Here is a 25,415-nt window from a genome sequence, read left to right as displayed (position 1 = left end):
AGAGTGAAGTGACATCATTGGCATACACTGCTGGAGCCCCCCCATGTCCCCACCCTCAAAGCTATCACTGGTTGCCAGGCACAACCCTAGGCTAAAATAGGTAATGACAGAACCGTATGTGCTTTCCCAAGCTCCTTGGAGAAAGGGATTAAAACATCCGATAGATAGGTTAGCTCCAACTGGCACTTTCAGATATACAGTGCATTCCTAAAGAGAGTTACTCCAGTCTAGGCCTATTCATTTCAATGGGCTTAGACTGGAGTAACTCTCCTTAGGAATGCACTGATAGAGTAATAAACAAACAAACAAACAGAGCACATGTCACCACTGCTGAACTGGTTTTCTATTCTACCATAAGTTCAGACAGTAGGTCATGGTAATCTTTTTCTGTCTATATGCTTTTAGAAAGGTTTGGATTGCTCTGGGCAGATTTGCACTTCAGATTTTAATTAGTCTTACGGTCATCCGCTTTGGGAACAGTAGCTTGGATCCTAAGCAGTGCAGAGTCATGCTAAAGGAAGACAACTTTCCTACGCCGCTCTCTCGGTGCAACCTCACAATGGCGCTCTCTTTCTCCTCTGCAGCAGGACAAGCTGTTCTTTTGGAGGAGCTATAGCTGCACCAACAGAATGGCCCCTTTGGATCCAACATCTGGGGTGGGAGAGGGGTCCAGGGAACCATAGTGGGTATTGTTCAGCATCTTCAATGTGGGTTCATAATGTAGATAAAGCCTGTCAGGGTTTTCTCGGTTGGTTGCCTGCATATTTTCATAGAACCAGCTACTGGGGACTGTCCAATAAGGAGCTCCTCATGTGTAAAGGTAAAGGTCCCCTGTGCAAGCACTGGGTCATTCCTGACCCAGGGGTGACGTCACATCCCGACATTCACGAGGCAGACTTTGTTTGCAGGGTGGTTTGCCAGTGCCTTCCCCAGTCATCTTGCCTTTACCCCCAACAAACTGGGTACTCATTTTACCGACCTCAGAAGGATGGAAGGCTGAGTCAACCTTGAGCCGGCTACCTGAAACTGACTTCCGTGGGGACTGAACTCAGGTAGTGAGCAGAGCTTTTGACTGCAGTACTGCAGCTTACCACTCTGTGCCACGGGGCTCCTCATGTGACCAAGTAACAAATAATTTGGGGGCAGATCCTGGACAAAAGTAAGGTACTTCTGTCCACTAATTGAAGAATGTCAGCCATACAACTGCACCCTCTGTCAGCTGTGAGGTTCATAACAGGTGGAGCCCCCTGGTCAGTCTGGACTGTAGAAATTATCGTCGTTTATGGATGGCTTTTTCACTCGCCGTCACCCCTCTGACAACTTCAGGTCTTTGTGTTGATTATGCATGCCATTTCTGCCCATCAGGGGTCGCCTCGCTCTCCCCCTGCGAATCCCCGCGTTTTGCCCGTATTTTCAAATTCGAGACAAAACAGGTCTCTGAAAACATGGGCAAAATGCAGGGGAACGCGGGGGGGGGGGCGGGGGAGCGAGGCAACCTCTGACAGTTGGAAACATAATCAAGACAAAGACCCGAAGTCATCGGAGGGGTGACCGCGAGGGAAACAGACACGCATAAAAGACCTATGAGACCACCCCATAGCTAGATTTAAAAGGACTAAGTATGCCCTAAGCCATATTTAAATAACAAGACATAGGAATGACAATTCAGTTGTTTACCTCATTTATAAGCCATCTTTCTCCCCAAAGCAGCCAACACGGTTCTTCTTGCCTCCATTTTATCCTCACAGCAACCCTGTGAGATAGGTTTGGCTTCGCATGTGTGACTGGCCCAAGGTCACCCAACAAGTTTCCATGGCAGGGTGTGGATTCAAACCTGGGTCTCCCAGATCCCAGTCTGACACTATAACCACTACACCACACTGGCTCTGTATCTAGCCATTAAAACAGGAAAAACATAGACTGTATAGATAGACGTGGCACCATTTAAAAAGTGGCTTTCAAAAACTAAAGTTACTCTTTTTCAATTTTCACAGGTAAGAACTAAAATGGCTCCATGGCTAGGGTTGCCAGGTCCCTCTTTTCCTCTGGCAGGAAGCTGTTCTTTAATTGTGTGACCACCCTCAGGTGGTCGGCGGGCAGAGGGGTAAATTGCCGGGGGTTTGCCCGCCACCAGCGGGCACCTGGCAACCCTATCCATGGCTGATCTGCAAGCAAATGCCGAATCCCAAAGGCATATACCAGAGGGTTTCTACAGGAACATTGAACAGTCTAATTGTTCAGAAAGGAAATAAACATTTAAATCGTCTTCACTTACAAGAGAAGTGTACCCAGAAAAATGTATTGCAATTATTACCTCTGGTGTATCCCGCCAAGTCCTGCAGACAACCAGAGGGTCATGCATCTATGTGTCTTCACACTGACTGCTGCAGCGCCGGTCAGCCAACCTAATTTTCATCCCAACATCCAAAAAACCCCCTAAAACTGGGAAGCTGCAGACAGGCACATTTCCCAAGTGGCCTTTCCTTCCCAGTCTCCTTTAGAGTGGTTCAGTGCTGCCCAAGGAAAATGAATGAATCGCTTGGGAGAGTAGCGTATTGATTTGTCTCTCAGCACTTTGGTGATAGGCTATAAAATGTACGCGTAGGGTTGCCATCTCTGGGTTGGGAACCACCTGGAGATTTTTGGGACGGAGACTGAGGAGGGCGGGGTTTGGGGAGGGACTTCAATGCCACAGATTCCAATTGCCAAAACGTCCATTTTCTCCAAGGGAACCGATCTCTATTGTCTAGAGATCAGTTGTAATAGCAGGAGATCTCCAGCTAGTACCTGGAGGTTGGCAACCCTATGTAGGTGCGATCTCTGCATTGCAGCTGTGGGCATGAAGGCACCCACAGTCTCTATAGCTCTGTGGTGGGGAAGTCACACAATATTTACGTGCACGTATACACAGAGATAGGTACACAAGCGGATATACGTGGAAGCCCATTAGCTTCCTTTGAAATAAATATTGTTCCCTGATGATCCATCAAGCCTATAGCAGAAATAATGTTAAGAATAGTTACAGATCCAAAACACAGGCTAGTTCATAGTCACCCGAGCAACTGCTGCTTAATGTGCATCACCTTTGCATCACCTTTGTTTTGGATGTTGTAGATGGGAAGAAGAGAACACGGTTCCAACGCCATCATTCATCCAAGTTCTTACCAGGCAGAGATAACTGTACGCTTGACAAGCAGGTCGTTTCCAAAGCCGATAAATTCAGCCAGCAAAGCTAGACATAGAGAAGACTCCAAAACATGGTAAACGTCTTCCCGTGCTGTCTTCTGGTGCTCTCGTCTGAGGTTGTGCGTACTAGAACCTGCCTGCTGCCAACGTTGCATATCATCTGCTTGAAACAAAGAACAAAACCCTTTCACTTCCCATTTTTATTTCTCCCAAGCCTGAGAAGGTTTGTTGCATTTTGTTGTTGCTCGTAAGTCTGCAGAACAACAGATGCTCCACAGCGTTCACATTCAGAACAAAACCCAAAAAAGAGAGGCTTTTAACACCCTATAAATAAATGGTTGTGTGAATCTGGAATTCAGACTGGCTTGACCCAGGGATGGCAGAGGTTTTACTACCCACCCAATACTCACAAGTGCTCCAGCATCCTGACATGAATCAAGCTGGGGAAGGGGGGGTGTTCCTTGTGTAGATACACAATTAGTTGTACTATAATGCACGCAAAATGGGAGCTTGGTCAGACAGCACTAAGGTTCATTTTCACAAGAACTGGCACATCCAGTGTCGAAGGCAAGTCTGTTAAAACCCAAAGTACTGCCTACGCCTTTTGTTGTGGTTGTTGTTGTTCTCCCGGGCCCGAAATGAGCCTTCTTCCTTTGGGAATGTTCAGCACCAGCTTCAGTATTATACAAATACCAAGAAGTATTACAGAGGCCTCCCAACGCTTCCAAGATAGAAAATGTCAGCTAGTAGGTTCGGTAATCTAAACTTCCAGTGTGGCGTCCACAATCCCGCCAGTTGGGTTGGAGGAGAACCAGCTAAACACTAAAGATAATGCAATCCCCATTTCACCTGGAGAGACTGAACCCTCCTTCTGCGATGAATGCGGCTACAGTATCCCAGTGGAGTTCAAAAGTCTGCAGCCATCTACTTCCTCTTTTTAAAGATCTCTTCCTCCCGGCTCTCCACGGCAGAAAGTGCAATCAGCATCTGAGCTGCATAGTATGTGGCCATGATGATGACCCGCGAGTAGGGCACTGGAAAGCAAAACTTGTTGACTGCGATGGTCAGGTCGGAGACCATGAAAAGCATGGAGCCGATGCAAGCGGAGAGCTTGGTCCAAGTCCAAAGGTCGTTGCACAGCTGTACACCAGCCATGGCCCGCCAGCCCATGAAGCCTATCAAGGCAACGTAGGCAGCTACCAGATAGGTAAACGGGCCCGAGAGGTAGGAATATAGGAAGGTGTAGCCAAAGCTGGACACCAGGGCAATCGCCAGGCCAGCTTTCACGTCCAAAGGCTTCATCCCAAATGCCGAGGAATATAGGATGTGTGTGATAGCGAACATCAACAAACCTGAGGGGGGAAAGGAATCAGGCAAACATGGTCAAAGTGTTTAATGTCTACCAGATAGTAATACTAGAAACATTTACAGCAAGAAAGCAAAATGTTGTTATATTAAAAGGTCTAGATGAGCAGCAATATTAAATATTATCAATGCCTGTGGTTAGCTGAATTCAGTAGGCAGATGAGGCATGGGCAGATGCTAACGCATCTTAACGGTACTGAAATGCTTGTGGAGAAGTATATATTTTTTATCATCACCCTAATAAACAGGGTGTTACTCCATGTTTACTAGAATTAAACCCCCACTAAGAAGCAAGTTTCTTAAATGGTCATGCATAGGGTTTTCAACCTCCAGGTTATAGCTGGAGATCTTCTGCTATTACAACTGATCTCCAGCCGATAGAGATCAGATCACCTGGAGAAAATGGCTGCTTTGGCAATTGGACTCTATGGCATTGAAGTCCCTCCCCTCTCCAAACCATGCCCTCCTCAGGCTTCTCCCCAAAAATCTCCTGCCGGTGGCAAGCCTAGTCATGCAAGACCAGTTAACTGAAGTTCCAGAGAGCAGTTACATGTTAATTGCTAATCAGTAATCCAGTGTTGGGGGGAGGAATTACAGACATTGGGGTGGATTGTATACCTAGCATATCACTCCACTGAGTAAAGATTAAAGCCTTCCTCCTGCCTAAGAATCCTTCTTCACACTTAAGTGGCTTCACACTTAAATGGAAGAGTCGCGTAAATTGGAGGAAGGCTCCTTAGACTGGAGAAAGGCTTGTTGGAAGAAGGCTGGATCCACACCAAACCTATCCTAGACCTAGCACAATGTCCGAGATTTTGTACTTTTGGCTGCTTCTCCACTAGCACATGTTCACCATCAGTCATCCCTTTTCTGAAGGGAGGGGGTGACGTTTTTGTAAGGGTGAGCGCTACTGCCAATGGCAGTGCAGCGTTTAAAGGGGCGGGGACTCAGGCACTTCGGATTTCTCCTTGTGATTATGCTGTGCTGATGAGACCGTCCAGGACTTTCTTTACTACAAGCAACACCTACACTTAAGGTTTTCCAATCTCGGCATTTAGAAATGTGAGACAAGAGAGGGACGAACCAGTGACATACTAACCATGCATAAATGACCAATGTAAGGACAGTTGAAAAGGTTATAAACCAGAAACAAGGGCTAGTCTACCACAAAGACGTTTATTGGCATATAGGGGTGAGGAGAGGACGAAACGGGCTTTACTTTTCAGCTCTTCTGAAATTTTCTCACCATCTTTTCTGAGGGGAGCTGCAGCAGCAATTACAACATATTTTTAGCCCATTAATCAGTGGGAGAGGGAAAACCAGTGGCCAAAGCTTTGAAAGGTGTCAACGAGACCCTTACCAAACAGGTTTGGTACTAAAATGACGGTGAAGAGGTTTTCAGACATTGAATTTGCAAGCACTTTTTACACACACACCCAAAATAATGAAATATGGATAAACAAGGGGTTGAATCCAAACAGATTTTTTGCTGGGGGGAAAGGAGTGAAGGATTCTCTTCGGTCCCAAAAAATGGCTACACTGAAAACCATGGGAGCTGCATTTACAAAAACTGTGTGGGATGGGGGGCTGTAGAATTGCGGGAGGCTGAGTGGAAAAGCTGACTGGATCCAACCCATCATCTCTGCCACAGAGAAAAGCATCTGCTCCTCGTTTTTCATCCTCACCCTAGCTTGCCAAACCAGATCCTGCTTTTGCAAGATAAGTAGTGCATGATGTGCCAGCACATCTACCACTGCTGCACTAAATGCTTATCCTAACACCCGTTCACTCCTTTGCTTACAAGGTGAAGCTTTTCTTGGACGGGGTAGGGAAAGGATTTCCTTCTCTTGTTCTCTGAGTCATGCTGCCCTTGGGGCTACGTGTCACAATCCCTCTCCTTTCGAAGGAGGGATACTGGAGGAAACCTCTGGCTCCAAACAGGCAGCAGTTGCAATGTGAACAGAAGACAGTTACTGATTCTCTCGGGAGACATCAGCACTGTGGCTTCTCTGGCGGGGAATGCCCCCACTCAGGGCAGCCGGGCTGCCACAGCTTCTGCTTTCATCCTTGTCAAAAAGCTGACGGTAGTAATTTTAGAGACATCACTGCCTGTGGGCTTGTAGGATACAGGCTGTTAGGGTAGAGAAGGGAACTCTGAGAACAGCAGGCAGATAAAGGTAGGTTGACTAGTAGGTGGGAAGGAGAATCGGAAGCAGTAGAAAGGGGAGAGGCTATGGGGGGGCGTTCAGGAAAGGGAAATAGTGGGGGAGGGAGAAGTTAGATCCCCCCCAGGTCCTTGCTGGTCCCCCACTATCACCTACTAATAGTGACTGACAGCGGGGAAACAGAGAGCAGGAGAACGGCACACTCTGCCTACTGTGGGCACTTCTCCCATCATGAAATGAGAGATTGCCCAAAAGATCAGGGCAAGGAATGGAGCCTTGTCAAGAGTTGTCAACCCTGGGTTTGGCAACACAGAGATTTGAGGGTGGAGCCTGGGAGAGTGGGGCTTAGGGAGGGGAGGGACCTCGACAGGGTCTAATGCCATGCCTTCCCAAGCAGCCATTTTCTCTGGGAGAAGTAGAACACATGTTTTAAATAAATAAATAATAACAAAAAGCAATGTATGTAGTCTGGGGATCAGTTGTGATTCCAGGAGATCTCCAGACCCCCACCTGGCGGTTGGCAACCCTAGCCTTGACTCTTTGGTACACTCCTTTTAAAACAACTGGTATCAGTGGGACGAAAAGGAACATGCAAGAGTGCTATATTTCCCTCCGCCATAGATACAACAAGTAGAAGGGACAGAAGGGAACTGTGATGGAGGAGTGTGATGGACACTGTGCGTCCAGGAGCCCATGAAGTTTGTCAATGCTGTTTCTCCACTGGCAGCAGGGCATATGAAAAGGAGATGGAAAACAGGACACATTAACATTGCATCTTACTAGACATTACAGGGGAAAGGAGGAGAATGAGACATGGGAATGCCATTCTCAGTAGTGGCTCTGTGTCTTCCCTAACATTCTGTCTTCCCTTCACAGGTTTTGCAGTGCGTTGTAATGTATACTAGTCATGCTACATACCTATTCTCTCTAGTATCAGAGGAGCATGCCTATTATATTGGGTGCTGTGGAACACAGGCAGGATAATGCTGCTGCAGTCATCTTGTTTGGGGGCTTCCTAGAGGCACCTGGTTGGCCACTGTGTGAACAGACTGCTGGACTTGATGGGCCTTGGTCTGATCCAGTAGGGTCTTTCTTATGTTCTTATGCTCTTATGTTCTTATGTTCTAATGCTTCAGCCACCTACAGAACCTGCCATTTTTGCCATATATGCACCAGTTCAGCACATCCAACCCCTTCAAGTCACCTGGCACTCATGCAAATCCCATGCTTTCTCCAGCACTGATCGAGAATGCATTGGCGACGATATACAGAGGGAATCTGGGAGAGCGGTAGGGTTGCCAGCGCTGGGTTGGGAAATACCTGGAGATTTTTGGGGCAGAGCATGAGGAGGGCGGGATTTGGGGAGGGGAAGGACTTTCTCCAGGTGAACTGGTCTCTATTGGCTGGAGATCAGTTGTAATAGCAGGAGACCTCCAGCTAGTACCTGGAGGTTGATAGGAAAGAGCAGCACGATGACTCAGCTAATAACAAGTATAAATGTATTCCTTTAGAACAAATGTATTAACATAGTATAACTGATAAATAAATAGACATTAATGCATGACCATGCATTAATACATTTCATACAATACATGCATTAATACATTGACCTGGATGGCCCAGGCTAGCCTCATCTGGTCAGATCTCAGAAGCTAAGCAGGGTCAGCCCTGGTTAGTATTTTGATGGGAGACCACCAAGGAAGACCAGGGTTGCTGTGCAGAGGAAGGCACTGGCAAACCACCTCTGTTAGTCTCTTGCCATGAAAACCCCGAAAGGGGTCGCCATAAGTCGGCTGCGACTTGACGGCACTTTACACACACAAAGGAATACAGTGTATACTTGTAGTTATTAGTTGAGTTGCTGTGATGCTCTTTCCTATCAGCTTCTCCTGTTTCAGCACAGGTTTTTTGTTAGTACCTGGAGGTTGGCAACTCTAGAGAGCGGTCAAAGACTGCTGTCTACATGGCAGAAAGATTTGCGAAAACCCATACGACACGATACCTTTTCTCCGCACACCACCCACCACCCGCCACTTCTGGCTGCCTTTCCAGTCAACCTGTTGCGCAAACATCCACATTATTTCCATGCTCGGTCTCTTAAAAGACACTACACGCCACTGACCATGGACAAAGTAGCCTTGTTCTTGCCAGATGAGAAAGGCGTCCCCCAGAGCTGAGAACATCAGGCCAGCTAAGATCCTACAAGCGCTGCGGTGGGCCATCAGGAAATTGATCCCATGCGCCAGCAAGAAGACCCATAGGCAGAAGATAGGCAGACACTTGATGAGAGCGCTGAACCAGGAAGGGCTGGAAGTCGGCAGCCAGAGGACGAAATAAACACAGGTGGCTTTGAAAAAGGGCACAAGCTTAGGCCCTTCACTCTTCACCTAGAAGAAAGAAAAAAAAGGGGGGGTTGTAAGAGGGTTTTTTACAAAATCCATCTAATCAGCAGAGGCCCCGCAGAGACTGTAAACAACGTTGCCCAATCGTTCCTCTTGGCTTCAAAAGCCCACTTCCCCTTTCGCTCAAGAATCCTGCTGACCACCAGAAATTACAGGAACAAAGGAGACTTGAACTTTACCACACTTTTTCAGTGCCATCGAAACGTACAATCTAGGAACTTTTCTGAACCTTCGTGCCAAAAATGAGGGCTTAAAAGAGATTTTCATTTATTCCCTGCAAAGCACAAAAGCCCTGGAAATCAATCTTACTCATTATATGGATTTTCAAAGAGTATGGCTGCTTAAGGCAGTTTCGATTCTAAGGGAAAAAATGCAAAACTTGGGTATACGGAATAATACTGATTTCTGAAGATCACACTTATACAGCCTCTCTTTTTTATTGTGCACTTACTTCAGGAATCCACTGCCAACCGCGCTTTGTAGTATGCATCAGGTTCCAAGCGGATGTTTTGCATGCAGAAAATCCCAGTTTTTAAAAAGGATATAAGGTAGATTGGTGAGGAAACGTTTCTCCCTGAGATAGGGTTGCCAACCTCTAGGTAGTAGCCGGAGATCTCCTGCTATTAGAACTGATCTCCAGCCGATAGAGATCAGTTCCCGTGGAGAAAATGGCCGCTTTGGCAATTGGACTCTATGGCATTGAAGTCCCTCCCCTCCCCAAACCCCGCCCTTCTTAGGCTCCACCCCCAAAAATCTCCTGCCAGTGGCGAAGAGGGACCTGGCAACCCTAGACTGAAACCTTGTAGAACTACTGCAAATTGCAACAGACAGCCTAGAGTTAGATGTACAAAGATTGCTTCATACGTCCAAAGAAGACACGTGCATGGTTTTCATACCAATGGGTATTCACATTCACTGTCCACATGTACATCGGGAATGTGTTAGGCTGGTTTATACAGGTACAGTATTTACACAAATGGAAGACTAAGTTTTATCGCAGGTATGCCATCAAAAAAAGAAGGGATCGTCTTACATTCACATACGAGTTGCAGTTATGTCTAAGAATTAAAATTTATTTTGTGGATAACTTTTTGAGAAGGTTGTCTTACATTCTGGATCATGTTCCTTTTGAGTAAATATGGTAAATGGCTTCCACATGTCACTACAATCACAGAAAACAGAGCTGGGAGCATATCCACAGAGCATAATATAGTTGTCCATAGGGATGGTAGTTATTAAACTCTCCTGGATCCAGAGTAGGTTTCCTTAGGAGTGAATGCACCACTTCCCACTTCAAGGCGTGAGCAACCACCCCCTCTCTCAGGGAGGCATTAACTGACTCCCAGATCCAGTCTGCCACCACCACCACCCCTGGAAGATTTAAGAAGCCAGGGGGGGCAAGGGTTGTACAAGCAGGTGGCAGGTCTCAAACATCCCAGAATCCTGCCCACATCCTCAGATTGAACAAGCTGAAAGGTATCCCACACAACAGACAAACTGGCACCCTGGGATCATCTGATCCTGTTGCTGCTAATGTAGAGTCCAAGTTGGAATGGAGGCAAGAGATTTTATCTGCAAACTACTTAGCAAAATGATCACAGAGGGCTGCAGAGCAGTTTACATCTTCCTGTTGGCCAGAACCCGATAGGCCCGTGACCACTCAGAAGAGTTCAGCAGGTCTACACTGTGCAGATGCAACGGTGATGGAAAAATATTCTTTGCCACCATCACTGCTACGGAGTAGGCTTTCAAATGAACTCTGGTCCATGCCTTGTCAGATTCGTATTGAGTCTTTCTCCACCATTGATCTAGCTATCTCCCCTGTCTTTTCAGTGTCCACAGCCCCTCAGTAAACCAAGGGACTGCCCAGGCTCTTTGACCTGAGAGAGGGCACCTAAGTACAATTGTTTCAAGAAGAAGAAGAGTTGGTTTTTATACCCTACTTTTCTCTACCTTTAGGGAGTCTCAACGTGGCTTACAATCACCTTCCCTTCCCCTCCTCACAACAGACACCTTGTGAGGTCGGTGGGGCTGAGAGAGTTCTGAGAGAGTAGCCCAAGGTCACCCAGCAGGCTTCATGTAAAGGAGTGGAGAATCAAACCCAGTTCTCCAGATTAGTGTCCGCTGCTTTTAACCACCACACCACGCTGGCTTTCTCTCAGTTGCCTGGGACATTTCCCCATTCCAGAGGTCAACCAGGGTACTGACAATAGCACTGACCACATCATCAGGGAAATCCCTGGGAACCTGTTGGATCCATCAGGCTACAGGGGCAATAGAGGCTGCAGAATATGGATACTTGTCTGAGATTCCTCAGAACTGTCACAAATATTACAGATAAGGTCGGCCACGACCTCATTCTTTCCTTGTTGTACCAGTCCATAATAACTGGTTAGCCATCATGCTTACTACACATTTTTTGACTCCAAGGCTGCAGTTCTAGGTATCCTAAGTGGAACTTGCTTTTGAGTAAACATGCATAAGATTGTGCTGAAAGTCTACAGAATGGTTTTCTATGAGTTCCACACTGGGAACCCACGCAAATGTTTTTTGAAAAGCCTGTGGTGCAGTCCTCAGGGGTTGAAAAACAAGATATTTCCAGGAAAAGCTGCCATAAATATAATTATATAGGAGAGTTTAATTTGGACACGGCTCTGGTTGTACAATAAAGCCCTGGACGCTTTCCCACCATCTCTACGCAAGCATTTAATTTAACCCAGTACATGTTTGCACTTTGCATTGATGTTTCAAAAGCAAAATATTTTTTATTAGCACTTAACATCAGCCCATTAAAATTCCATGCTAAACTCCCCAACTGAGGTAATTTCTGTCATTTAACAATTGCGTATTGGCAAAAGGCTTGATTGATCAGCTGTTTTCATAGAATCATAGAGTGAGAAGGGGCCGCACAGGCCATCTAGTCCAACCCCCTGCTCAAGGCTGGATTAGCCTAAGGCATCCCTGACAAGTGTTCATCTAGCCACTGCTTGAAGACTGCCAGAGAGGGGGAGCTCACCACCTCCCAAGGCAGCCGATTCCATGCTGAACTACTCTCAATGTAAAAAACAAATTTCTTAATGTCCAGCTGGTACTTTCCATCCATAATTTATACCAATTTTTGCGGGTCTTATCCTCTGCTGCCAGCAGGAACAGCTCCCTGCCTGCCTCTTAAGTGACAAGCTTTCAAATACTTAAGCAATCACATCCCCCCTCAACCTCCTCTTCTCCAGACTGAACATTCCCAAGTCCCTCAGCCTTTCCTCCTAAGGGCTTGGTCTCCAGGCCCCTGATAGGGTTGCCAGGTCCCTCTTTGCTATCTGCGGGAGGTTGCCTGAGGAGGGTGGGGTTTGGGGAGGGGAGGGACTTCAGTGCCTTAGAGTCCAATTGCCAAAGTGGCCATTTTCTCCAGGTGAACTGATCTCTATCAGCTGTAGATCAGTTGTAATAGCAGGAGATCTTCTGCTATTACCTGGAGGTTTGGAAATCAAACTACAAACTAGTGCCTGAGTTAGGAAGTTTAGCAAAAAGAACAGCACTTATGGCAAAGAATGCAGAGAACTACTCAAAGCTTAACCATAAATATCAATATAATATAGAAACATGAGTACAAGCATCAAACGTAGGAACAATGTCCCTGTTATAACAACATAGGAATGGTAAAGTCCAAGAATGCCAAGAATAAAAGATAGGTTTCCGGTATTAAGTGCTATTTTGCACAGGCTTTTTCAGTTCTGGCAGAGTGAGAAATATTATTTACAGGGGCATACCAAATCAAAGCTAACAAGCCCATAAGTAAGTTCATACATACCTAGGATGAAGGGATGTAGCCATACAATACAAGCGGATGGCAAATCTACGTCATCTGCTGAGGGGCATATACCCTCCCATAATTAAAGTCAAACACACAAATTAGGAACAACTGTTATATTTACAACATTAGTGTTCCCATAATGATACATAATTCAAATATGTTAAAGTCTCCAACAGTAACAGTAAGCTAAGGTGTAAAGTCTACAAAAATGTGTGTGTGTGTGCGTGTGTTAAGTGCCGTCAAGTCGCTTCCGACTCATGGCGACCCTAAGAATGAAAGTCCTCTAAAATGTCCTATCTTTGACAGCCTTGCTCAGATCTTGCAAACTGAGGGTTGTGGCTTCCTTTATTGAGTCAATCCATCTCTTGTTGGGTGTTCCTCTTTTCCTGCTGCCCTCAACTTTTCCTAGCATGACTGTCTTTTCCAGTGACTCTTGTCGTCTCATGGCATGACCAAAATACGATAGCCACAGTTTAGTCATTTTAGCTTCTAGGGTCAGAATATAGGGTCTGGTATTCTACAAAAATACCAGCATGATATTAAGCGTCTGAAAAATGATACCATATTATTGTACTTTACCATTCCTATGTTGTTATATAACAGGAACATTGTTCCTATGTTTTGTGCTTGTACTCATGTTTCTATATTATATTGATATTTATGGTTAAGCTTTGAGTAGTTCTCTGCATTCTTTGCCATAAGTGTCGTACTTTTTGCTAAATTACCTGGAGGTTGGCAATCCTAGCCCCTGATCATCCTCCCCCAAGTACTAATATTGTTGGAGAGGGAGAAAAGTTCTCTCTATCCACTTTCTTCACCCCGTGCATAATCTTATAAACTTATTTCAAGCTCTTCCCCACCCCCACCCCCGGCAATTTTTTTTTCTAATCTGAAAAGCACCAAACTCTTCAGGTTTTCTTCAAAGTGAAGGCACTCTCCTCCTTGATCTCTTTGGTTGCCCGCTTCTGCACCTTTTCCAGCTCCACAATATCCTTTCAGAGATGCAATGATCAGAACTGTACATGGTATTCCATTTGTATGGGAACAGTTAGCGCAGACAAGGGTATTCACAGATACAGCCAGGAGATTTGCAGAATCAGAAAAAAATGACACTGATCATAGAAAATGCTTCTGGATGGATGAGTCTTATATAGTCAGCTGCTGCCTGGTTCCCTGTGTAACAGCTGTGTGAGTAGCTCATTTTTTGCTCTACTCTGGCTTCTCCAATTTGTTGCTGTCCTTCTGTCTTACCCTATTGGTTGTTATCATGGCAACTTGGCAAGTTTCCTTGCCAAGGCTTAACCAGTGGGAAATAAAATGGTGTCATCGATTCCAATATCGTACGCACAAGCTCTTTGTTAATGTAACCCCCAAATGGCATGTGCTTTTTATCAAAAGCAGAACCTGTTATGACACCCAAGGAAGGGAAGATCTCATTCTTCCTCCCCATACCCACTGGCCCCTGCTCAATGTTCCTTTCCCCCCCCCCCTCAATTCACTCTTTTCTTCCTACTCACAACCACCTGCCCAATCTTTCTTCCTGGCTGCCCCCTCTCCCATTGATTCTTCCCCCTCCCTCCCAATATCGGGTTTGCTGCCCTTTTTCTCCCTTGACACTTGCTGGCTCTTCTCCCTTGCACACACACCCTTGGTATTTCTTCCATGCTCTCCTGCACTCCCTCTTCCCCTCCCACACACCTCTCTTTTTGCATCATTCCAGGCGCTGAGCATTATTTGTGGTTGCTCAGGCAACCTTAAATTTCACCTAAAGTTTTTTTTCTGTGGCATCTGCACATGCGTAGAGGTTGCTGTTTCCATTTTTGGTTGTTACCTATTTGAGCTTTTTTATTCCCCTACATATCTATTTAGATGAAGGTGGATTGAAAATTGGAGGGAGGAACATTAATTGTTTGAGATATGCTGATGACACTACATTATTGGCAGAAAATAGTGAAGATTTGAAACGACTACTGCTGAAAGTTAAAAGAAAAAGTGCCAAAGCAGGACTACAGCTGAACATTAAGAAAACAAAAGTAATGACTACAGGAGAATTACACAACTTTAAGGTTGACAATGAGGAAATTGAAATTGTTCAAGACTTTCTATTCCTCGGCTCCACCATCAACCAAAAGGGAGACTGCAGCCAAGAAATCAGAAGGAGATTGAGACTGGGAAGGGCAGCCATGAAGGAGCTAGAAAAGATTTTGAAGTGTAAGGATGTGTCACTGGCCACCAAGACTAGATTAATTCATGCCATCGTATTCCCTATTACTATGTATGGGTGTGAAAGCTGGACAGTGAAGAAAGCTGATAGGAAGAAAATAGATTCCTTTGAAAGGTGGTGTTGGAGGAGAGTGTTACGGATACCGCGGACTGCCAAAAAAACAAATCAGTGGGTTATAGATCAAAACAAGCCTGAACTGACCCTAGAAGCTAAAATGACTAAACTGAGGCTGTCGTATTTTGGCCACATTATGAGAAGGCAAGAGTCACTGGAAAAGACAGTCATGCTAAGAAACGTTGAGGGCAGCAGGAAAAGAGGAAGACCCAACAAGAGATGGATTGACTCAATAAAGGAAGCCTTCAATTTGCAAGATCTGAGCAAGGCTGTCAAAGATAGGACATTTTGGAGGACTTTCATTCATAGGGTCGCCATGAGTCAGAAGCGACTTGACAGCACTTAACACACACACATATCTATCTATGTTTTTTTTAATTGACTTTTTTTGCAATCCAGAAAAAAAACTTGTTTTTCCAAAAGCTTTCTTGTACATGGAGTGGCCACACTGAACAGTTTTCCCTGCCTAGCCCTGGGTGGGGGGGAATCAATGGCGGTTATATAGTTACCAGAATGGTATAGTGGATAAGAGCGGTGGTTTGGAGCAGTGGAATCTGATCTGGAGAACTGGGTTTGATTCCCCACTCCTCCTCATGAGCGGCGGAGGCTAATCTGGTGAACTGGATTTTTTCCCCCACTCCTACACATGAAGCCAGCTGGGTAACCTTGGGCAAGTCACAGCTCTGTTAGAGCTCTCTCAGCCTCACCTACCTCACAGGGTGTCTGTTGTGGGGAAGAGAAGGTGATTGTAAGCCGGTTTGAGTCTCCTTTAAGTGGTAGAGAAAGTCGGCATATAAAAACCAACTCTTCTTCTTTTTCTACCCTAATCGAAGTAAGTTCATGTTGATCAGACTTAGTACGGTAGACAATCAGGATAACAAGGAAAATCTGGATGAGACTTCGGGGTAGAGAACTGTTGGCATTAAGGAAAGAGAGCCCTTTCAGCAAGGAAAAATCCTTCCATCCTGCTTGTGGGCATGGGCATAACTATACAATAGGAAGAACACATGGAACCAGAGAAAAGGGTTGAAAGGCCCTCCCATTTCCCTTTCCATTGATAAAAGCAGGGTGGGAAGGAAAACAGAAGCTCCTTCTCCCCTCCCCTTTGCAACATCTATTGAACAAGAGCTCTTTCAGGTGAGCTCCCCCAATGTACATCAAGTCTGGCTACATACCAGTGACCTGACACAAAAGCCATACTGTGTAATTATGCCGCATGTCTGAGACAGGCACATTCAAGGTATGCATACATGTCACATTATTTGAGCAGAGGGAGTGGGAGGAAAACTTCTCCCTGTCCACTCTCTCCAAACCATGTATAATGTTATAGACCTCTCTCATGTCTCCCCTCAGCCGCCTGGTTGGCCACTGTGTGAACGGACTGCTGGACTTGATGGGCCTTGGTCTGATCCAGCAGGGCTTTTCTTATGTTCTTATGAGCAGTAGGGGCTTTTTGAGAAGCTCAGAGCAGATTCACTGTCATCTCGAACATAAGAACATAAAAAAGCCATGCTGGAACCGATCAAGGCTCCTCAAATGCAGCAATCTGTTCACACAGTGGCCAACCAGGTGCTTCTAGGAAGCCCACAAGCAAAATGACTGCAGCAGCATTATCTGTACCATCACTGTCACTAACCCACTCTCTCCCAGAATTGCAGTTTTGCTACTCTCTTTCAATTGATTTTTTTAAAAAGAAAATGAACCAACATTTAAATGAACATCAATATTGTGCCTAAAATACTTTTAAAAGATGGGCAGCCTGCTTGAAGCAGAGGGGGGAGATACGAGACTGACTGAACCAGCATTTGATTCATTGGCATGTATATTCATCATTTACACTGCAAAAACAGGAGGGGGCTAGGATCATACTCATGAACATAAAGCCTTGAAGAGCTCTTGTTGGCAGTATAAACCATTTTCATTTCCTCTTGAAGCAGCAAATGATTTTTCCCAGCTTACATGAATATCCATAAGGTACTGAATAAGAATTATCTATTGGAGCTTTAAAACGTCATTGAAACATATCATAAATAAGGCAGAACAGAGTCAAATATGGTTTTGCGTCCTCAGAATTAGGTGGGAAAGAAAGGGTATCATCTGCATATCGGCGACATCACAGCCCAAATCTCCTGATGACCTCTCCCAGTTGCTCCATAGCATGGGGGATAAGATCCTTTGTTTTATAGCTGGCCTCACCTGATTATATCCCATCTCCAGGGCTGACTGAGGGGGAAAGCCCATTTCGGCCAGGGGTTAAGATCAAACACTGCAGGATCCCACAGGCCAACGGCCATGGGGCAGAGCAAGAATCCCCCAGCACCACCTTTTAAACCCCCCCCATAGGACTCAAATAGGGGTGCCAGGTCCCTTTTCGCCACCAGCGGGAGGTTTTTAGGGTGGAGCCTGAGGAGGGTGGGGTTTGGGGAGGGGAGGGACTTCAATGCCATAGAGTCCAATTGCCAAAGCAGCCATTTTCTCCAGGTGAACTGATCTCTATCGGCTGGAGATCAGTTGTAATAGCAGGAGATCTCCCACTAATACCTGGAGGTTGGCAACCCTAGACTCAAACCACCATAACACAGTGCCCCCCCATCCCAGTGGCGACAGGCAGCTCAGTAGGATACTATGGTCAATAGTATCAAAGGCCACTGAGAGTTCCAGCAGAACTTGAAGGATCACATTCCCCTTGTCTAGTTCTTGGTACAGATTGTCAACCAAGGTGACAAAAGCAGTCTGTGTTCTAAATCTAAGCCTGAAGCCAGACTGAAATGAGTCAAGGCTCTGATCAGACAGCACATGTGCAGAACATAGGGTTGCCAAGTCCCTGTTCGCCACCGGAGGGAGGTTTTGGGGGCGGAGCCTGAGAAGGACAGGGTTGGGGGGAGGAGAGGGACTTCAATGCCATGGAGTCCAATTGCCAAAAGCGGCCATTTTTTCCAGGTGAACCAATCTCTATCGGCTGGAGATCAATTGTAATATCAGGAGATCTCCAGCTAGTACCTGGAGGTTGAGCAACCAAAAATAAACACCTCTGCATTATTCCCAAGAGTTAGAAACTTAGCACAGGAAAGACTAAAGATAGCATGGCTTAACAATGAAATATATTGAACAATGTATAGCAAACTATCTTAAGGTAAGTATGTACATCAATCCAAGGTCGACGTCTTCAAACGAAGAGTGAGTAGAAAGGGATAGGATCGTTTCAAGTCTTCCTCAGTCCCGTTTAATTTCAACGTTAATGTGCCAACTTGTTTAAGTAATAGCTTTTACAGCTCTCAGTACAGTTTTCCCGTCGAGATGAAAAAAGCAACCATATACAAAGTTTCCATTTCATAAAATCCTGAATCAGGATATTGATTTTCCAATATACATGGTTGCACAGACAATTTCAGCAAGTTTCCAAGTTCCCTAAAGGGAGTTAGATTGTATCCCTTTAGGGAACTTGGAAACTTGCTGAAATTGTCTGTGCAACCATTATATTGGAAAATCAATATCCTAATTCGGGAATTTATGAAATGGAAACTTTGTATATGGTTGCTTTTTTCATTCCGACGGGAGAACTGTACTGAGAGCTGTACAAGCTATTACTTAAACATGTTGGCACATTAACGTTGAAATTAAACGGGACTGAGGAAGACCTGAAACGATCGTATCCCTTTCTACTCACTCTTCGTTTGAATTATCTTCATTTGAAGACGTCGACCTTGGATTGATGTACATACTTACCTTAAGATAGTTTGCTATACATTGTTGTATGCTCCATGTTCAATATATTTAATTGTTTAGCCATGCTTTCTTTAGTCTTTCCTGTGCTAAGTACCTGGAGGTTGGCAACCCTAGACATTACAGGTATTAAAACATATTAAGAGTTTGGTGAACAGAGGTGTTTTTTTTCATGAACATTGCCTGAGAGAGTTGTTTTACCCTACCAATGCTTTATTGAAAGCCTTCCAGCTGATTAGGTGACAGGGCGACTCGTTCCCATCCCTATGAAATGTATGCGGGTTCTTAGCCCACAACTCACTCTATGGGGTCCTTGCCCCCTAGTTCATAAAAAGACCCCTTTGCTACATGTCAAAGCTCTGCTCCTCAGCTGACTAAAGTGGTAGAGTTGGCAGCCAGTACTGCTTGACTTTTTAAAGAGCAAAGCGTGGTTATTTGCCAGGAGAATACAATTAAATCCTTGGCAATAAGCCCTCGAAATCCTTTGAATGCATTGCCGATTTAGTTTATTTGGCACGAAAAACTGGCACGAAAAACTGGTGGAGGTGCAACCAGTGAAAGAGTCCTAGAGAATTAATCAAACTTGCATTAGAATGCCTAGTGAAAGGGAGTGAGAATTCCTTCACAGCTGTGCACTATAAAAAGTCCCTAAGATGATTTTTATTTCTAAATACTTTTAACGAAAAGCCCATTCAGAATATTATTAAGATACCATTTAATCAGCTTGAAGGAATGATTTGGGGATCTAGTTAAAAGGCAGAAAGGATATTTGGAAACAAAGAGAAGTAGGGTTTCTGTGGTTAGATATGCAATCATTGATCCCTGCTTCTGCATAGACAGCATTTGACAAAAAAAGTCCCAGAAGGGAAGGAAAATTAGAGTATAGTAACTCCTTTAACAGAATTTACATTCTGTTAGTCCTTCTGTTAAAGACTAACAGAATCTATGTCTTTAAAGATGAAGAGAACTGATTTCAGCATGAGCTTTTTGTCTCTAGTCCCCAACTCCATAAAACTTGATACTGGAATTCCAATAGGGAAAGGCCGCAGGAATGGGAGCTGGAACTCCGACAGGCTATTCCAGTGATGGCGAACCTTTTAGAGACCGAGTGCCCAAACTGCAACCCAAAACCCACTTATTTATCGCCGAGTGCCAATGCGGCAATTTAATCTGAATACTGAGGTTTTAGTTTAGAAAAAACAACACATACATTATTAACATCTTTTGCCTTAAAAGAAAAACACATTTTAAAAAAAAATGAAGCACCCAATACAAATCTATCTCTAAAAATAACAAACATTTATTAGTTAACACTAAAAACATTGATATTCCCTTCTTGGGGAATTTGCATAAATAAGAGGCTTAAAGCACATGAAGCTGCCTTATACTGAACCAGACCCTTGGTCCATCCAAGTCAGAATTGTCTACTCTACTCAGACTGGCAGCGGCTCTCCAGGGTCTCAGGCAGGGGTCTTTCACCTCCTTGCCTAGTCCCTTTAGCCGGAGATGCTGGGATTGAACCTGGGACCTTCTGCATGCCAAGCAGATGCTCTACCACGGCCCCTCCCCAGGCAAGATGCCAATAACTATAATACGGAGCTCCAATGTAACAAATGGTAAGGCCCCCCCCACCCCCAGTGACCCCTGCTCCACGCCCAGAACATGGCTAACCCCCGCAGGACCTCCTGCACTTCTTGCTACTTCCAATACAATTCTCCCTGTACCTTCTGAACCCACCCCTCCCCCTTGCTCTGATATCAGCTCCCTATTTCCAGGACAGCAAGGAGGGGGACCAAAATCCAACCACTTCACCCGACCCCCTGCCCCAGGGGGCAGCTCCCACCCTAGCGACGCCTGCTCCCCACCCCAACCCCTCCCGCTGAAGCAGACCCTTCCCTCTCCCACCTGCAAACTCCACTGGCAAATGACACCTCCCCCCAAAAAATCCAGACTCTGCAAACGGAGGCTGATTCCCCCCCCCACAAGCCATTTGAGCTTTACTACTGAAACTTGAGCCGCTGCTCTCCACTCGCCCACCAACCCGGCAGCTCTCGCGTGCGCGGCGGGCGGATGCCCTGGTGGGAGGGCTCGGGGAGACGCATGCACGCTCCACGGGGGCAGGCGACTCACGAGTAGGGAGCCGACTTCATCCTCCTTCCCCCCACCGCTCCTCCGTCCGCTGCCCCCAAGCAGCCAGCATGGTCCCTTTAACTGGAGAGGCTGGGCATTGAACCTGGGGCCTTCTGCATGCCGAGCAAACGCAAACGTTGCAACGGCCCCAGTTCTGCTGTCCCAGATTCCCCCCCCCCCGCTACCCAATTCTCCCTGTCCTCCCCGGCCGCCCAATCCCAGTTCCGTTGCACCAGCCCATGGAACCGGCCCCATCGCCGCTCCTTCTTCTCAGTCCTGGCGCCCTGTTCTCCGCCACCCAGCCTCCGCTTCCTCCACCGGCCTGGCCCCAAACTGGCACCGAGGCTCCCCCACACACACACCCCACAGACCCGGCCTCCCTCGAAGCACTACCGGTTCAGTTGGGCCGGTTCTGCTCGCCGGGGCAGCACTCCACGAAGCTGCAGTAGAAGCCGGGGTTGGAGAGATAGCCGGTGAGCGCCCAGTTGAAAGTTCAGCCGAGCTGCTGCTGCCGGGCGTGGGAGGGCCTCTGGGGGCAGCAGGCAGGCAGGCAGCTCCTGCCTCGGACTGCTGGGAACCACGAGGCACCCGGGAGGTGGGCGGGGCAAAGCCGGAAAGGCCAACGACTTGGAGGAAGCTGAGAGGGAGGGGTGAGGAACAGCTGAGCCGCGGCGAGCCGGGCGTGCCGGCGGAAAGGGCGACGTGTGCCGGAAGTGGCACGCGTGCCATAGGTTCGCCAACACGGGCTATTCCCTATTCTCCAACTATCAGCCAGTGTGGTGTAGTGGTTAAGAGTGGTGGTTTGGAGTGGTGGAGTCTGATCTGGAGAACCATGATTGATTCCCCACTCCTCCACATGAGTGGCAGAGGCTAATCTGGTGAACTGGATTTGTTTCCCCACTCCTACACATGAAGTAGGGTTGCCAACTGCCAGGTAGTAGCAGGAGATCTCCTGCTAATTCAACTGATCTCCAGCTGATAGAGATCAGATCACCTGGAGAAAAATGGCCACTTTGGCAATTGAACTCTATGGCATTGAAGTTCCTCCCCTCCACAAACCCCGCCCTTTTCAGGCTCCACCTCAAAAATCTCCCGCTGGTTGTGAAGAGTGACCTGGCAACCCTAGCATGAAGCCAGCTGGGTGACCTTGGGCTACTCACAGCAGTCTCAGCCCCACCTACCTCACAGGGTGTCTGCTGTGGGGAGGGGAAGGGTAGGTGATTGTTAGCCGGTTTGATTCTTTCTTAAGTGGTAGAGAAAGTCGGCATATAAAAAAAACTAACCAAAAACCAAACCAACCAATCTTGTGTTGGCATTCTTGTTAATGACACATTAACATGATGACCATGGTACTCTTGGTTGTGAGAAGGCCTATAAGAAGGGCAAGTATATAATTCCACTTTCCAATACTTGGCCTGGCCTTCTCCAAACAATAACATTTCCCTTGCTCATAGGGGTACCCAATGCAACACATAAACAGAAGGTATGTACAGTCCGTCTGTGACTTCTTGAGACATAGGCAACGCCCACTCCCACATGCAACCCCCACCAAGGAACCAGAAGGCTTACTGAGAAGACCCCACCATTACCACGACTCCTCTTACTAGTAATGAGTTCACCTCCTGGCTTTCTCTTGGGATACAATCCCAATTCCTCCTCTCATAAGGGGTTAAGAGGCATATTAGCATTCCCCACAATTACCCAGATTCCATTCCACTCTAGGAAAAGGATGGAGAAGGGCGCCTTAACCACAGTATAATCAGTTCCTCAAGCTACAGTAGAGGAGATGGTGGCAATCTCTTCTCCCCTGGCTTCAGCTGTCCCAACATTTGTTCTGTGCATTCTAATTAGAAAAAAATCATTCTGACGTATCAGTGATATTTAGGGTTGCCAACCTCCAGGTACTAGCTGGAGATCTCCTGCTATTACAACTGATCTCCAGCCGATAGAGATCAGTTCACCTGGAGAAAATGGCCACTTTGGCAATTGGACTCTATGGCACTGAAGTCCCTTTATTCCCCAAACCCTGCCCTCCTCAGGCTCCGCCCCAAAAACCTTCCATCAGTGACAAAGAGGGACCTGGCAACCCTAGTGATATTGTATTATACTTCCTTTTGAAAGTACAACAAATATCATGGCTACCATGCAAGCATGTATGTTGATATAAGGAATTTCAACTAATCATCCTGTTTCTATATCGTCTCAAAGGACGTAACCTAGCTGAATTTTTTCCTACCCTGCCCCTGATTTAGCCATTCTCATTATAGATGGAGTTAAGGATAGCTTTCAAATGTTGCTCAGCATGAGTCGGTGTTCAAACTTTGATTTCATGGCAAGTGCTGATTCATAAAGCTGCATTATAACAGACATCACCCTGTTGCTAACATCCAATTTTCTTGCATCAGGTGTGGGCTTGTTCTAGTTATTAACTATTATAAGAGTATAGGCATCTCACATCGAAAATTTAACCCACAATTGAAATATGAATGGAATGAAGGATAAAGTCTGAAACCTGATCCTTAGCATTCCTTTGAGCATCAACAGAATTGACAATTGTATGGTGTACAATACATGTAGTCAGCAATGCTTTGAAGTTATTCAGTGGTAGTGAAGGAGGAGGAAACTGGAACCAGTAACAATTAAGAAGAAGAGTTGGGTTTATACGCTGACTTTCTCTACCACTTAAGGGAGACTCAAACCGGCTTACACTCACCTTCCCTTCCACTCCCCACAACAGACACCCTGTGAGGTAGGTGGGGCTGACAGAGCTGTAACTTGCCCAACGTCACCCAGCTGGCATCATGTGTAGGAGTGGGGAAACAAATCTAGTTCACCAGATTAGCCTCCACCGCTCATGTGGAGGAGTGGGGAATCAAACCCGGTTCTCCAGATCAGACTCCACCGCTCCAACCACCGCTCTTAACCACTACACCATGCTGGCTCTCCAGTTAGTGTATAACAAGTGGGGAATCTGTAAGGACTTACAGGGGGCATCTCATTCCCCTCACCCACTGTTTCCTCTTTCCCTTCCCTGAAAGCCCCCATAGCCTCACTCTTTTTCCTGCCTCCTTCTCTCTTTCCCGCCCACCAGCAAACCTACCTTTATCTGCCTCCCTGTCTTCAGTTTTCCCTTCTTCCCTACCCCAGAAAACTATAGCCCAGTTGGATAGTGCTGGCTACTGGGCTGGGCCAAGTTGCACAGTGGGGAACCTGCACGACTTGCGAGGGACACCTCATTTTTCCTTTCTCCTTTCCCACGCTATTTCCTGTTTCCTTACTACAGGCAATCCATATATCCTCATCCTTCTCAGTGTCCTTCTCTGAGTGATCCAACATGATGTAACTGAATGTACCTGTTGTGATCATACATGAAAGTCTATGGAAGCATAGCTGAAAAAGACTACTGGTCTTATCAAACCTTATGGCAATCAGCACAAATGCGAACAGCGCCCAGCACAACGCAACGCTGAACCAACCGCTTCTAAAAAGACAAAGAATATAAACAACAAAAAACTGGACATTTTATTATTACCAATTGAGAAAATTTATTTTTGAAACAGGACTTATACTGGATTCCTGTCTTATTTTGTTATTATATGTTTACTATTTTGAGTCATACTTGTGGAGTAACAAGATCATATACTGCATATTTCCTTTTTGTACAAAATTCTTATAGAGCAACAACTTTATGTACAAAACTTTTGTGTAGCAACAATTGCATATTAATTGATTGCATTATCATCTTCTGAAAAATAGGGTCTGTGAAATAACATAGCCAAATATATAAATATCAGATTATTGGTTTCTGCTCAATTTATTTTAGCCATAGTGGCTCCATAGGCTTGAATAACCTCCAGGTAATAGCAGAAGATCTCCTGCTATTACAACTGATCTCCAGCCGATAGAAATCAGTTCCCCTGGAGAAAATGGCTGCTTTGGCAATTGGACGCTATGGCATTTAAGTCCCTCCCCCTCCCAAACCCCACCCTCCTCAGGCTCCGCCCCCAAAATCTCCCGCCGATAGCAAGGAGGGACCTGGCAACCCTAAACCCAAAGCAACTTATTCATTCTCCTATCCTCCATTTTATCCTCACAACAACTCTACAAATTAGGTCAGGCTGAGAGTGGCCCAGGGTCACCTAGTGAGCTTCCATGGCAGAATGAGGGATCGAACCTGGATCTCCCAGATCCTCGTCCAAAACTCTAACCACAGCATCAAATTGGTTTTCGTGGGGTAGATGCTGTTGCTGTAGCAGTCAGTCAGTCCTGGGTGAGTCATGCAAGTCAGTTGGTAG

The 25,415-nt window shown here is 46.1% G+C and overlaps 1 protein-coding gene across 1 annotated transcript in view; it reads right to left on the bottom strand.

Annotated features, from left to right (window-relative positions):
* Nucleotides 1–4,110: 4,110 nt before the first annotated feature.
* The window catches only part of TMEM86A (transmembrane protein 86A), a 36,818-nt gene continuing 15,513 nt past the window's right edge, over nucleotides 4,111–25,415 (bottom strand). Inside the window, exons 2-3 of the mRNA XM_056850754.1 lie at nucleotides 8,839–9,103; nucleotides 4,111–4,538 (exon numbers count right to left, since the gene is read on the bottom strand). Of these exons, the coding sequence (XP_056706732.1) occupies nucleotides 4,111–4,538; nucleotides 8,839–9,103 (693 nt within the window). The remainder of the gene's footprint in view (nucleotides 4,539–8,838; nucleotides 9,104–25,415) is intronic.

This window comes from Euleptes europaea, chromosome 6 (assembly GCF_029931775.1).
Source record: "Euleptes europaea isolate rEulEur1 chromosome 6, rEulEur1.hap1, whole genome shotgun sequence".
Classification (NCBI taxonomy): Eukaryota; Metazoa; Chordata; class Lepidosauria; order Squamata; family Sphaerodactylidae; genus Euleptes; species Euleptes europaea.
This window is presented reverse-complemented; position numbering and strand designations above follow the sequence as displayed.